The sequence below is a fragment of the Varanus komodoensis genome, unplaced genomic scaffold (genome assembly GCF_004798865.1).
Source record: "Varanus komodoensis strain SLA01 unplaced genomic scaffold, ASM479886v1 scaffold9, whole genome shotgun sequence".
NCBI lineage: Eukaryota > Metazoa > Chordata > Lepidosauria > Squamata > Varanidae > Varanus > Varanus komodoensis.
The window spans coordinates 14,306,565-14,323,016 of record NW_025336598.1 but is presented as its reverse complement, the minus strand read 5'-3'; the positions used below and the strand labels follow the sequence as shown (position 1 = coordinate 14,323,016).

Below are 16,452 nucleotides of genomic sequence, written 5' to 3'. Positions count from 1 at the left end.
CTGCTAAAGGACAGAGCCATTCATTCTATTAGGATCATATGATGAAGCCAATGACACTTATAGCAATAGACAGTGGTTCATACGTATCAGTTGTTTTTACCTCTCAGGCAGCCAGAACATACATGAAGCAGAGAGCGCAAGGATTGCTGAATGAACCTGTAACAGCAAGCTTCAGAGTATGGACCAAGAACCTCATGATAATTACTGTGGCCTATGTGCTCTGGCCTCAGAAGCCTTCTCATGCAATAAATGAAGCAGCAGCGTCTGGCATCAGTACCTGCATTTGCCAGGCAGCATTAAACCACTGAATTAGCCAAGCCAAGCCTTCTGCTGTTATGTTATCAAATTAGCAGCTGTCTTCTGTCCAGCAACTGAGCTCAGAGACTGACTGCAGATCTAGATTTAGGTATGGTTAACCTGGCTCTGACATTCTGAATACATATTAGCAATAACCAGAAAAATGGTGCAAAATATTCAAGTCTACCAGGCGATTCTCTCTATAACTGTAGTTGTACCCTACTTGTGATTAAAATATAGCATTGGAGGAATTTGTTCTTTCACATAGCAATATACCACATAGACAGAAGGATTTTTAAAAAAAAATCTATCTGAAATATTCACTGGAATTCAGTTTAATAAAGAGCCAGTTTAAGTTCTATAGATTCCTACTCCACTATGCTCCTTTTAAGAATCTAGTTTCTTTTCCTCTACTTCCTACCAGACAAAGTACAAAACAAAAATTTTAATTTTGTCCCATAAAGTAAATGCTTGAGAGACAAAGCTATACTCAGTGAATTTGGAAAGTGACATGGAAAACCCATCATGGATATGTCTTCTTTTTTTTTCTTCCGTATCTTGGCAAGATGCTAACAATCCAGAAATAAATTACTGGGGCTGCATGCCAAGCTAATACTTGACATTCACTGGCTAAGCAAGTGACATGAATGTTAAGGCTACCCAATTAGCAGCAAGTCAAAGATAACTCAGCAGTAATAGATCTCTCATTTAAAGACAGTTTGGGATCATGAAGGCTTCCGTTTCATTTTGATTCCAGTCTCAATTAATCAGGGCATGGCTGGAAACAATACAACTGAAATTCATCTTGAAACAAGGAAAGCATTACACTTTTGATTAATAAGTTGGCCAGACTTGTTGCTTATGAGTCACACAATGTTATGACCCTGTACAAATCAGAGATTCCAGTCAAAAACCTTCTGGATTCTCACGCCTTTTTTCTCCTTTCCCTTTCCCTTTGTGCATTTAAGATCCCATGAAAAGTGATCAGCCAACTTTAATATAATCATGCCCAATTTAAAAATTTTAAAGAAATAAGGGATACAAATCATTTTAACAATGAACACAAATCTGAAAAGTTGCTTACCAAATCAAGGTGGTCACTGATTTCCAGACAACCTATTCACTATCTGAAATAGGTGTCCAGTCAGAAATAGATTGTTGAGATTTTTCTTTCATCTTTCAGAAGTAAATCAAATAGTCATTGCTGTCTTTCTATATGGCTTAAGATAAAACATGCCCATGGCATGCTTTCTCATCTCCCTGTAATATAATTCTTAATCTGTACTTCACACTTTGTTTGTTTTCTCTGACAGTGTATCTAATAATGTAATTCTATTTACATAGCTGAAGCTGATGGGCTTTCTCTAGCTTTGAATTTTATTCCCAAAATAAATTTCCCTTGCATTGAATGTACTTTTAATTTAAGGTGACAACCTTGTGAATACTGGAAGAATGCAAGTCAGCTAACCATCACCCTAGCAAGCTCAATCTTGTTCTTTCATAACTTCAATGTGTTTTCATGATGCTGTTCCACGGATATGTTATGATCAATAGAACAAACAAAATATTAAGTGTGTTAAAAAAGATCTTGTAAGGGGTCAAGTCTTGTGAAGTATTCATATAGAACCTATGAAAAGTTAGTTTAATAAATCAAGTCAGTTTGGAAAGGAAAATATTGATTTGAGAAAACAGCAAAAAGAACTCTGGCTTCTTAACTCTTTGCTGTTCCTGCTCTAAGGCAGACTACCTTTAGTCTGCCTTAGAGCAGGAATTTATGCAGGAATTCAGGAGAATAATGGCAAGTAAAGAGTTTCACTGAAAAGAGGAATGAGGAAGGGAGATTAGAACATAAAATATTTGCATACAAAATATGAATTGAAAGAAATACACAACTTTCTAAAGAGTGGCAGAAACACTCCTAATTCCTAGCCACTACACAATAAAAGAATGCACACTGTCATCACTGACAAAAAAATCAATCTTAATAATGCACTGAGTCTTTGAAAGAGAAGGCAAAGAAAAATCTGTTCTTTGTGTACTTGATTTCTTTTCCTTTCAGTAGGCAGAATAATGACTTATTTGAAAGATGGCTGCAGACATCATTCTGCATAGATACTCAGTGATAATGAATCCTGTACAATCACTGAGCAGAATCGAGTTTATATTTTATTCCGATGCGTGGACATACACACCAATATTACTAATTAAAGTTCTTTGTGCACAGAAGGGAGAGGAGACTAGTGATTACAAAATGAAATTCAAAGCAGGGATTCAAATCTTTGGCATCTCACTCACACACACATGCACACACAGTCACTATTTTGTTTTTAATAAGCCAGCTGTGGAGTTTTTTTTTACCTGGAAAGGACACCTGATCCTAAAGCACAATCCACTCTGTCATTTTAAAGGTATAAGTTACATTTTATTTTACATTGTTTACAGTGTAATCCTATGCATGTTTATTTAAAAGTGTACCAACTCTTACCTTTTTGACCAATACGCACATGCTCATTTTCAAAGAGTTCTAAAACAGCAAGCAAGAAAGTGTGAAAAGTCCAAAACTATTACAGCTTAATAGTCATATTTACACCAGGATTTAGAACACACGTTCATAATACACATGTGCACTGAAGAGAACAGTTGTATGGCACCCTGGACAAGATTTAGTGGAGCATAAGCTACTTCAGATTTCCAGATCCAAACCTAGAGACTGCTGTCTGATCCCACACATACACAGCTGCACAGAAATAACTACCTGTCTGCTTTTCCAAGGTTGGAAAACTCAACTTAAAAGAATAAAGAGGGTGGTTCAGGGTGAGGGGAAGGGTGGAGACTGGGGCCATCAGGATACAAAGCTTTGTGATGGTGCTTCAGCAGCCTTCCCTCCCTTTCTGAAGCACTACTGTTAGATGGCAAAAATCAAAGCACCACACCACAGATTTATGACATACGTTAAGGTTATAGTAACAGTGTTCATTTCTAAGGTATCATAACCACTACTTCTTCTTGCTACTATGGATTCACCCTCCTAGTTTTCAACTTTTTAAAAATCAAGAGAGTTAATTAATATCCAAGGTGCTAGCACAAAATATAGCATAGCGGAGAACACAGGAAGGAAGCTTATATTTAAAGCAACGCAACAGTAAATACAGGGCCTTATAATCTATATATAATAGATCTAAGAAGACAATTTTCAGCAATATATTTAAGTACTTGCATGGGAAATATAGCAATTCATTTCCATTAAATACACTGGGAACATTTCACATGCACAAACTATACAGGGTGCCTTGTGGTCAAACGTGTAACTATCACTTAGGTAGAAAACATGTACCACTTAAGAATGCAAGTGGGTGCTCAAGGGACATTTATCCATGGGAGCAGGAAATCCTACATGTAGAATTATAGAAGGTGAGAGAGAAGGCTAGACTAGAACCCCTTTCTCTGTCAGCTATTCACCCATATGTAGCAATCGCTTTGCATGAAGACATATGAGCAGTCCCCAGTTGCTATCTGAAGCACTACAGCCCAAAGAAGCCTTATTACCTCAGTAAGGGTGGAGAATAACACTCCAGAATCAGACTATCAGGATGATGTATATTATTTTGACTTTGTAAATTTCCCAGAGAACTTTAGCTAATTGGTAGGTACAAACATTAATAAATAGATGCATTTAAATATTGGATAACTTTCAAATCAGACTTTCTACACTTGCAATAAGGTAAGGTTTGCTTTAAAATCCACATCAAAGCAGAGCTCCTGGAATGAAGATATTCAGTAGGTCTGGTGTCTCTCACTGTCATGACTTGCCAAACCTCCCCCAATAAACTATAAATAAACACACAAGAGTCCTCCCTGGATTTGGTGTTGGCAATAAAACTTACATGAATCCTTGTAAGAAATCATAAGAAACATTACAAGACAGCCACACTAACCTGGAGGCACATGTGCAGAATCATCAATATCCAACTGGCCCATGTTCAAGTCTAGTTCGCTGAAATATTCCTTCTTTGTGGAAAAATGCACAAATGAAAAAAAACAGTATTAACAAGCATAGAGATTTTTGAAATTATAACTGCATGTCAGCAGATCTTCAATCTGCTATCAATTATATTTACTTATTAATCCATGTAATGCTACATTAGACCATTTGTCAATCAAACACAACTCTCTGATTTCGGAGAGAATTCAAAGCCAATTTCTTACAAGCAGCATTGTGGCAAGTTATTAGTTTTTCGGCGCCAGGCTAAGACCTTTTTATCTAAAACTTATTTTAAGAGTTAATTTTTTGTGTAGGATTTTAAAAATTTTAAGCCGAGATGCACCGGGTTTTAATATTTTTGTTTTGGTTGTAAGCCGCCCCGAGGCTTTGAGATGGGGGCGGCATAAAAATGTTTTAAATAAATAAATAAGTATAGTCTACTTTAAGCAGACTTCCCATTCTGTTTTTGATCATATTCCAGGCACACTACCCTGTCCCACTATCTCAAGTGAAGAAACACACATGGAGGTTTGACCTTGTCTCCAATTGGTCCTAATTCAGCTTTTAAGTGGCATTGTAACATACTACCATTTATGTGTGAAACTGATGTTTTACACTAAAAGCTTCATATTTTAAAATCCCTCTTTGTGTGAATATTTACAATTTTTATAAACTTTTAAAATGTCTAATCTTTAAAAAAATTTAAATTGATGAAATCTTTTTAAATTTTTTTTTCAAAATGTAATATATAAAATGTATAAATTGGATGTGTCCCGGTGGTAAATCATTTTGGGAGTACTGCATTATGCACACTGCAACACCTTCATATTAGTTGATTCTAAGTTATCTATTTTTAAAAAATATGCAAACTAAACACAAAGTCACTCTAAGATCAATGGGTCCACAGCATTCTAATAAATTCACTCAGCCAAGAATATTATAATTCTACTATCTCATCTGCAAGTACAATGAAATAATGGAACGGAACACTATTTCACGCATATTGTTGCAACTCCAAGAACAAAACTTAGGTCCAATTGTTTGCTAAACATTTGTTGTTTATGTTGTTATTAATTTTATTTCTATACCACTCTTTGGCTGAAGTATTCCGGATGGTTTTCTTTAAAGCCATGGGCTGCGGAATCATCAGTACGCTGATGATATCCAGCTCTACCTCTCGTTTTCCACCAATCCAGGTGAGGCAATGGCTGTGCTGAACCGGTGCCTGGCCGAGGTAATGGGCTGGATGAGGGCCAATAAACTGAAGCTCAATCCAGACAAGACGGAGGTCCTGTTGGTGGGTGGCTCGGGCCTCGGGATGGGGGACTTGGGCCTTGTCCTAAATGGGGTTGCACTCCCTCTGAGGGACAGGGTTCGCAGCTTAGGAGTGCTCCTCGACCCTGAGCTGTCTCTAGAAGCTCAGGTGACAGCGGTGGTGAGGAGCGCCTTCCTTCCGCTTCGGCTGATACATCAGCTGCGTCCCTTCCCGGAGAACGACTGCCTGGCGACAGTGACACACGCGCTGGTAACTTCCCGATTAGACTTCTGTAACGCGCTCTACGTGGGGCTACCCTTGAAGACGGTTCGGATACTTCAATTGGTGCAGAACAGAGCTGCCAGGTTGCTGACGGGGACTGGGCGTTGTTCTCATATAACCCCAGTTCTCCGTCAGCCCCACTGGCTCCCGATTGAAGTCCGGGCCCAATTCAAGGTGTTGGTCATGACCTATAAAGCCCTAAACGGCTTGGGACCTGGATATCTAAAGGAACGCTTGCACCCATATATGCCCTCCCGCCCCTTGCGATCAGCAACGGATGCCCTTCTCCGGGAACCCTCTGTAAATATTAGGAGGGCGAGTACCCGGAGGAGGGCTTTCTCTGCGGTGGTGCCCCATCTATGAAATGCGCTCCCCAGAGAGGTCCGCCTGGCGCCGTCGTTACTTGTTTTTCAGCACCAGGCTAAGACCTTTTTATTTAAAACTTATTTTAATTGCTAAATTATTGTATTAGGATTTTAAAATTTTTAGCCAAGAATGCACCGGGGGTTTTTAAATGTTGTGTTTCTTTTTCTTCTTTTAATTGTCATATTATTATTATTTATGTATGTTTTATGTATTCTTTATGAGCCGCCCCGAGGCTTTGTTGCGATGGGGGCGACATAGAATGTTTTAAATAAATAAAAAGCTCCAAGATGAAACACTAAAGAATGGCCTTTTAAAGCTGGTGCTTTAAATATATGTATCAAATTTGTTTACTAATTCTCAAAGGCTATATACTTCAAAGAAAACTGGTACAATAATTTAAATTTAGACAATTTATTTATGTATTTATTTCATATTTACTTCCTAAGAAAACTCCTTTAAAAATGGATACTTACCAGTTCAGGGATATCCTTTACTTTCAATGGAACCTGAATTAATCCCAAGTGGTTTCTAAAACTAGGGTGCTCATTGTTTTCATAATTCGGATTGCGAAGGTTCATCAGTACCTTTAAGCAATATTACTGTAAGTAAGTATTTTATATATATTTGTCAAAAAATCAGGCAATATAAAATTGTTATGTCTGAAACTTTGGTTAGTGCATGAGTTTTAAGTTGTGGTGTGGAGACAAGCACTTGCCAGTTCAGACATGACAGCAAACTGGTTAACAAAAACATGAAGATGACATAGGAAGAGGGACAAAAAAATCTGAGGCGCACAAGAAGCAACATGTATTCCTCAGACCTGAGGTCAGAGCATGTAGAATTCACCTCAACAAGATGTGGCAGCTGTACCTGCTAGTTTAAGATAGCTTTTTATTATTACCATTTATATATATTACATTTCTATACTACTGAAATGTAATAGTAGTATAGAATACTACTATTAGTAGTATTCTAGTATAGAATACTACCATTAGAATACTACTAATGGTAGTATTAATAGAATAATTAATAGAATAATAGAATAATTATTCTATTAATTATTCTATTATTCTATTAATAGAATAACAGAATACTACTATTCTATAGTAGTATAGAATAGCTGTAATAGCTGAAGCTCTCTGGGTGGTTCATGAGATGATATAAAACAATAAAATACAATACATAATACAGCATTTAAAACATTTTTAAAAAATAATTCAAATAGCATTCAAATCTATTAACATACAATAAAAAGACTCAACCAAGAAGAAAGAAAAAAGGCACCTGGATAAACCCATCAAACTCCTGGATGACCCGGGAGATCTTTTTAAAAGGTTTAAGCAAACTAATAGTGAATGTGTCCATCAATGGCTATCACATAATAGCAGATGTGTGTGTGGTGGGGGACAAGACACACCACCATCATGCAGTTGCCTACACACTTCATTTATAAGTTCCTAGAAGCATTAGGCTAGAGTAGTAGTAGGACTGCACTCAGCAAACAAGGAAACTCCTATATTCTTTAGGACTAGGCAACTGCTACAGAATATTGCAATTTTACCCTGCTGTCCCCAACTTTCTTCTTTAAAAAATCTGTTTGGTTTAGTCAAAACAATCAAATTGCTACACTGGGGAGATAGTTCTTTAAGAAACCTGCATCCCCTATACTGGTAGTGCATTATTCCAGAGCAATAATACCCAAGAGTCAACTTTCACCATGGTTCATTTATCATCATGCAGCTACTGTCAATCATGGTATTCATTCCATCTCTAGGACTTATGACCTGTAAGAAAGGTCATAGCGACAGAAAGAGTGGGTAGATTATTCATTTTGCTTCTTTTGTTCATTTAAAAGTCCATACAGGAATAATTCATCTGAGTCTATATAGGACTATGGAAGTTTATACAAGTAGGCCAAGCTTTAAAAGATATGCAAAAACTGACAAGAAATGTGGGAACAGTAACAACAGAAACACAGAGATACAAAATAACACTGTTTACTTATGCCAATTGCTTTTATAAGGTTAAATTTAGTCATATTTAATTAGCCTTAATTGCAGATAAATATTACAGTTGCATTATAATTCAAGCCATCAGTAAAACTAAAGAAAAAAGTACAAGAGTTAGGTCTCACATGGTAAGCATCTATCATATCTGTACATGTGCAACACAATATTCATTCATATATGCATAATCTGCAATCCTAAACTGTGAAGAAATTCCTATCCATACAGGGACATTTTTCAAATATGACATATGATTTAATTTTTCAAAAAGCAATCCAGTTGATTATTTAGCCTAGCTATCCTATTTCTTATTAAGCAAGCTAATTAAGATTTATACTGCCTTATTACAATACTTATGGGGAAAAATATACCATTATATTTCTATGCTTTGAGGCACCCAACAGATTTTGAAGACCGTGGGTCTGAGTTCCCTCCATCAATGCTTTTCTATGGGGGGTTTAGCAGTACTTTTCAATCCTTCTTTGTACATGCAGCTTTCTTGCTGGCACCACTGAACTTTCTTACTTCTTAGCTATCCACAGAACAACGGTATCACTTCTGAATCTATCACCAAACAGAAAGCCAAACAAAAATCTATTACTGCAACAACCTTCAGTCTGCCACTGAGCAATAGTAAACAAGAAAGCCAGTGTGGTGTACTGGTTAACAGCACAGGACTGGGACTCAGGCAACCTGGGTTCTAGTCCCCATTCAGCCATGGAGCCAACTGAGTCATTTTGAGCCAGTCACAGACTCTCAGCCCAATCTACAACACAGGGCTGTTGTTGTGGGGATACGACTGGAAGCAGCAGGAAAATGATATAAGCTACTTGAGTTCTTAAAAAAAAGAAAAAGGCAGAATATAAAGCTAATAAATAAATAGAAAATGGCCCCAACCGAGACGATCTATGGTGTCTTCTAGTCAGAACAAAACACCTGAGGATATACATTTTTGAAGAGTAATAGAAACCCTGGGAGACGCCTCAGAAACCTATTGAGGGTTTGCCAATGGTAAGGCCAGTAATATAGAAGTTTTCCTGAAAAGCAACTTTCTGCCACTATTTACTTCCCTATTTAATATGCAGCTTCAATGCATTCCATGTCTCACATTCCATACACTAAAAAAAGTAGTGTGGCACAAAAGACCAACCAGTGTTCTTCATGAACTGAATGTGCATGTGAGAATGTGGCCTAGAACCTACAGCAATGTATGGGTTCCTCAGCAGGGAAATGTATGTGAAAAAGTTTCAGTGGTCACAGAATATTTGAAACCAGATTTCTTGGATATTATGAAGTAATGCAAGGGTGATAAAATGAACATTCCTGCTACTCAAAGAATGGTTTGTTGTTCTTCCCACAGATGAATAATATAACCTTTTAGGCAATTCTCAGTACTGCTTACAGAGCATTATACTTTACTTCCTTAACCAAGTGGTCACTTAAGTAGTCACTTTGAAGTCCCAGGATCTATACTGAAGATGACCGTAAATATAGTTAATTAATCCAGTGACTCCAATGACCCATTCTTGGCAACTATATTAATATCTTATTGTGTAAAGTTCTATAGATAAACTAAAGTTTTTCCAAATTACCTCAAGAAAATCTTTAGGTGCATAAACAGGCCGGAAGAGGCTTAGATCTGAAATTAACAAGATATATAAATTTATTTAATTAAAAGTATCAACAGGTTGTTCCCAGTTCACATTATTCTGCTGCAGCTCTTCCATCTGGACATTTTACTGTTAATATGTATAAAGTATAATATTTATTCAGAATAGTATACATTAGGACCACATTGAAGAATATGTTGAATAATAAGAATATTGTGGAGTATATAAAAGTTTATGACAAAGTATTATTTCTTATTAACAGTTATATACTACCCTATCTGATAAAAAGCCAGCATATTGGTGTACATCATTTAAAACAATAAGACCTTAAGGGAACTCCCTTGAGTTTGAACGGGGAGGGTCTTGGGATGCTTTTCATTCCCAAATTGTGAGCTGAAGACAACATTCAAACCCCAAAGTTGGGAATCCACACTCTGATTCCAATATCACCCCCTTTGCAGCCCATACTTGAAAGATCAGGAATTTGACCCTGCAGAGGGCTTAAAAAGGGAATTCTAGGCACAGGGGTAAGGAGAGACTGCAGAGGCTAGTGTATGATGGAGAGAAAGGCCTCCTTCTTTCTCACTCCAAAATATTCCAGCCAGATGACCAAAAATGGCCATGTAGCAGAAAGGCACAGTGGAAGTAGCAGAAAGGCACAGTGGAAGGAGCAGAGAGGGGACAATCACCTCTACTGCTCCTCCTCCTCTGCAAAGAATGCCTGTAAGTCTCCAAACATAGGGACTTACAGTTATCTCAACTGAACTGGACCCTAAAACAGTAAAAGCAAGAACGTTAAAACAGTAAAAACATTAAAACTTTAGAAATTTTATTATTTGTTATGCTATTTTAAACATCTTAGATTAACGTATTTTTAAAAGCTAAATGACAAGACATATTTTACACCCTTCCTAAAGGATAGGAGAGCTGCAGTCATAGGGCAACACAGGAAAAAAATCAACGTACACATGCCCAACAAATGGAGCTCTGCACAAGTGTAACCTCAAAAGGGCGTCTCCTGCATAAGTCATTGTGAGGCAGGAGGTCTCTTAGATAGTCAGATCTTAAGCCATTCAGGAATTCAAAGGTTAAAATCAGCTGTTTGAACGGTGACTCGGAAAACACTGGCAGCCAGTGCAGGTACTTCAGAACAGCTGCAATATGGTCATGATACTGTACCCCAATCAGTAGCCCAGCTGCCATATTTTGTAATAACTGTAATAACTGAAGAAGTGGCCCCCAGATAGAGCACACTGCAGTATTCTAAATATGGTGTAACCAAGGCATGGATAATGGTTACAAAGTCAGATTGATTCAGAAAAGTTGCAGCTGGCACATCCAGCATAATTAGGAAAACCTTGTCACTACTGCCACCAGAAGATGCAGGATCAATATAGGATCAAGGTACTTCCCAAACTATGGATCTGATCCTTCAAGGAGAATGCGGCTCCTTCCAGGACAAGTTGAATCCCTTTCTGCTTACCAACTCCACTTTCATCTTGCTTTCTGTTCTGCACTGACAAGTAAAACAGCCATCTTTCTTAAGCAACTAGATATAACAGTGTGGTACACTGCAGACTACAAAGTACATAGAGTTTTCAAATCCATATAGGTTAAATTTTATCTCTTCTCTCTTTAGTCTTTCTGCCCAACCCATTTGCCTTTTTCCTCAACCAGCTAGCTGGCCAGTATGACCAATGGTCAAGAATCCTCACAGTTGCAGCAAAAACATCTGGAGGTTGAGGAAGATTGACATGGAACATGTGGCAGCTTCAAAGCTCTAGCTATTCTTGGGGGAAACCAATTTTCCAAAATTTTGCAGTCTGGTTTCCAGCCTAGGTTTGGGACTGAAACTGCCTTGGTCTGTTTAAGACAATCTGCCATGGTATGTCTAAGGGAAGGGCAATTTTGTTAATTCTCCTGAACCTCTCAGCAGGTTTTCATACCATTAAACACACAGCATCCTTCTGAACCACAATTTCAAAAACAGTCTCAGGTTAAAATTTGGTAAGTGTTGCACTGATGTAGTACAAATATCTGTATGGTTTTAATTTGCATAAAGCAGGACTTACATACCTGGCTCGTCTGTCCCCATTTCATTCCATTTATTTAGAAGTTCTTTTTGCTCATTCACTGATCTCTGGGAATCATAAAAAGCAGTACAATAAACAGGTTTTACAATCAACCCATCAAAATAAAACCAATGCAAGTCTTTATTAGTTAGAATTCAAAACACATTTAAGTTGAAATACAAATCTTACCCCTTCTGATGAATTATGACTGGACATGATGATGGTTACATTCTCAGAAAAAGGAGTGAATAAAAGGAGTTACCTTTTGTGCTAATGGAATGCCAAGTTCTGTGCACATATTATTTAGGCTCTTCAGAATACGTTTTTCCCAGTTTCCCTGCAATAGATGACAAAAATCAGTGGGTTTGGGTTTTCGGTACAAATTTTAAAATGGCATGGTAGGTGCCCTATTTTTATAAGCAAGCATCTCAGCTACTGCCTAACTGCCACCAAGCTGTTGTCTTGGGAAAGATGCTGTTTCAGATTGCTACTGATACTGGTTTACCATACAGTTTTGCCAAAAGTCTCCACAGAATGATCTGCAGAGGAAAGTTCTCTTTCCCTCAAGCTCAGAAAGAGTGCTGAGTTCATCTCATACTTGAAAGAAAGAGCATGTTCTGAAGGTGAAATGAAACATGTATATACATATGTTTGCCCCCTGTGTTCAGTAAACAAAACACAGAAGCAGCTGTGGAAAGCTGTATTTTTAATCAAAGGAAAGCAAGAGGGAGAGAAATTGCCCTTCCCCCCTCTTGACCATTTCTCCAATCAAAACCTTGCCTTCAGCTTCTTTTCCACCAATAGGAACAAAACACATACAGGAAAATAATACAGTGGAGGGGGGCAATTTTGAGGGGGGGAAAAGCAGAGAAGAAAGGAAAAGCCACCAGCACCTTCCCACCACTTCTCAGTTTAACACATGGGCTTCCTCCACATGTTTGCTAAAAAGAAGAAAAAAAAGTTGCACAACACATACAACTGTTTATGTTCCAACCGATATAATGCATTTTGTGACCACAGCAAGTAAGGATGCATGGAAAGTATGACTTATCTATACAACTGGGAACAACTGCAATTACCCCAGGTTAAATTCTACCTCTGATTTTACAGACCACCTTGTTCTGTGTTTTCATTCAGTAGAGTCTGGTGAATGAAAATTATTTGCTACTGTGTTTTTGATCACAATATTGAGACATATTTTTTCATATAATTGCAAGTATTCAGGTCATTTATCATTTTAAGCACTAATGGCTGAAACCATCTGATCTTATAATATTAAATTTATTTTTATTTAAATAAAATGACTTTCATGTTCTGAAATAAATTATATTTTTAATTGCTCATTATACATCAAAATATCTCAAGTGGGTTTTGTTTGTTTGATATTTGGCACATCTTCATTCAAAAGATAAAGCCCAAAGTAAAGCAAGAGCACTATAAAAATTAAAAGCTAGTATGATTAAGCATTCTCATTCAACTATAATAAGAGTCCTCAAATTAAGAGCTCCTGGTTTTGCCTAAACTGCTGTACAGATGAAGCAATAAAATTTAGTTAAATTTGTCACATTTTTTAAAATGTGTTTTTCACAATTCTGTAAGTCTGCTCATTTTTCACATTACATTCATAAAACAAGCCCTTTGTTCCCTCTGGGTACTACCATGAAATGCGACACAACTATTCGATTCCAATTGCATTGTGTGATCTTTAGCATGTTTACTTACTTTATTCATTATATCCCACCTTTTTTCCTTCCAAGGAACTCAAGGAGGCTAACATAATTCTCCTCCTCCTCTCAATCTTATCCTCCCAACAACCACCCGGTTGTTTCAGATTCAGCTGAAAATCTGTGTCCGGCCCAAAATCTCAGCCAGTGAGTTACATGCCTGAGTGAGGGGCTGAACCCAGATTGCCTAAGTCCCAGTACCACACCACCACACTGGTTCTTGGACAAATGGTAATGAATTCAATCTTACTAAACTCAGTATTGGTCTGTTTCCTGAATAAACCAACAGTGAATTCATTCTTCAAGCACTTTTCCCTTACATAGCAAAACAGCACTATCCATGGAGAAAAGGGACATATTAGGGGGCAGGAAAATTCAAGGCTAGCAAAAGTACTTTAAAAAAATTCCTGGGAATAAAAACCTGAAATAGTCCAGTGAGGTCTGAGGATGCCTCACTGGCTGACTGTGGGGTGAGAAGGATGACAGGAAAAGTGGGGTGAGGGATGGAAGCAGGCATGCAGCAGGAATACAGAAGCACTCCATACTGAAATATTTTGCTGCAGGTCCTATTTGTATTAAGAATTGTGCAGAGTTGCTTGCATCAGAAAAGATATATACAGATATACAGGATATACAAATAATCCAGTACAAAGAGTAAGATTTAATCACAACAAACCTGGGCTTTCCTCATGTAAGCCAAGGATTCTTTCATGTGTTCAGGAGGTGCTGATGGATGGTATGGTAATGGGAAACTTGAAAAGAACAAAAACAGTTACCTTTTACTACATGAATGATTTCAACTTACTGTTCAGGGTAAATCTTTGATGATCAATTTTTTCCCCATCATCATTATAATTTTCAGACACTGATTCTGTATCAAACAATCATAATCGGTCCATGGCCTCCAGCCTTAAGAAACATCATTAGAGGCAAGTCATATCACATTGCAATAAAAACATGCTGAAAACATAATTTACTAGAAATATTAAGCACTGATGTCCACCTGAGACAACTGCACATCCATAACACCACATTTTTCAATCCTGCTCATAGTATTGGGATTTTAATAAGTAATAACCCCTTACACCTTCCTAAAGTAAACTTAACTTCTTTTTATACTAAAAATATTTTGGAGTGAAGAGGCAGGGAGCTGATATACTTCCTACCCCCTCACTAAAATGCTGTGCCAGAATTTTGTTCAATAAAAATGAGGATAGTGTACCGAAAAAGCTCTAGTTCATTACGTAGTCATGTACTGCTCAGAACGTATTTTCTAGCCCATCAAGTTGGGGTACCAGGCTGCCAGACTATATCTGAGATAGCCAACTTGTTCAAGGTTGGGGTAACAACCCCTCACCCAACCATGACATCACTATTTTCAGGCTCTTTTTTCATAAACCTTGCTAAGTTGGGGAAGATTATAAAAACTTGCACTAAATATCTCAAATGCCTCTTGAGTAGCCTATCATTCAGCACTGAGAGGATACCAGCCTACCAGGAATGCTGCTATCACTGATCTGTATCAGCCTTCCACAAGCTCGAGATGCCTTGGACTACTCATCCTACCATTCCCATACCAAGGCTTATAGAAGCTGTAGCTCAAGACATCTGGAAGGCCCCAGGTTAGGGAAGGTTGAACTACATAAATAAAAGCTAAAGGCTGAGTAAACTTCAACCTTGAATCAAAAATAAAGCTTGAATGGATACTAGTGTTACAGGGATACTTCATCAAAAGTAAAGGATGTAACATTATGGAAATTTTGAAGCCAGAAGAAAAAACATGGGGGGAGGCAGCTCTGAGGGGTATTTTTAGGGGGGAAATATCCACAAATTTGGGGGGAAACTGAAATATGTTGCTGTTAGTTGCGAAGTTGCGTCTGACCCATCGTGACCCCATGGACAACATTCCTCCAGGCCTTCCTGTCCTCCACCATCCCCTGGAGTCCACCCAAGCTCACACCAACTGCTTCAGTGACTTCATCTAGCCACCTCATTCTCTGCTGTCCCCTTCTTCTTTTGCCATCTATTGCTTCCAGCATCAGGGTCTTCCCCAGGGAGTCCTTCCTTCTCATTAAGTGGCCAAAGTATTTGAGTTTCATCTTCAGGATCTGGCCTTCTAAAGAGCAGTCAGGGTTGATCTCCTCTAGGACTGACTGGTTTGATCGTCTTGCAGTCCAAGGGACTCGCAGGAGTCTTCTCCAGCACCACAATTCAAAGGCCTCAATTCTTCGGTGCTCAGCCTTCCTTATGGTCCAGCTTTCACAGCCGTACATTCATTCATGAATTCTTATTTTATTTTATTTTAATGTATTTAAAACATTTTTATGCCGCCCCCATCACAACAAAGCCTTGGGGCGGCTTACAACAAAAACAAAGATATACAAAATTATACAAAAACAAAGTTATACAATAAAAATATTAAAAGCCGGTGCATCCCGGCTTAAAAATTTTAAAATCCTACACAATAAATTAACACTTAAAATAAGTTTTAAACATTGCAACTGGGAAAACCATAGCCTTGACTATACACACTTCTATCGGCAGGGTGATGTCTCTGTTTTTTAGTATGCTGTCTAAATTTACAATAACTTTCCTCCCCAGGAGCATGCGTCTTTTAATTTCTTGGCTGCAGTCCCCGTCTGCGGTGATCTTGGAGCCCAAGAAAGTAAATTTTGTCACTATCTCCATTTCTTCCCCATCTATTTGCCAGGAAGTTATAGGACCAGATGCCATGATCTTAGTTTTCTTGATGTTGCATTTCAAGCCAACTTTTGCATTCTCCTCTTTCACCCACATCAAGAGGCTCTTTAGTTCCTCTTTACTTTCTGCCATTAGAGTAATATCATCTGCATATCTGA

At 37.9% G+C, this 16,452-nt stretch overlaps 1 protein-coding gene across 5 annotated transcripts in view; it reads right to left on the bottom strand.

The window, feature by feature from the left end:
• Window positions 1-16,452, bottom strand: part of TBC1D19 (TBC1 domain family member 19) — an 80,236-nt gene that overhangs the window by 49,254 nt on the left and 14,530 nt on the right. For 4 of the 5 annotated variants that reach the window (XM_044418411.1, XM_044418412.1, XM_044418414.1 and 1 more), the window contains 7 exons: window positions 14,271-14,346; window positions 12,133-12,207; window positions 11,875-11,938; window positions 9,781-9,827; window positions 6,656-6,766; window positions 4,233-4,305; window positions 2,783-2,821 (listed from right to left, as the gene is read on the bottom strand). In XM_044418411.1, coding sequence (XP_044274346.1) covers window positions 2,783-2,821; window positions 4,233-4,305; window positions 6,656-6,766; window positions 9,781-9,827; window positions 11,875-11,938; window positions 12,133-12,207; window positions 14,271-14,346 — 485 coding nt within the window. The remainder of the gene's footprint in view (window positions 1-2,782; window positions 2,822-4,232; window positions 4,306-6,655; window positions 6,767-9,780; window positions 9,828-11,874; window positions 11,939-12,132; window positions 12,208-14,270; window positions 14,347-16,452) is intronic. The other variant, XM_044418413.1, reaches the window with a different exon arrangement.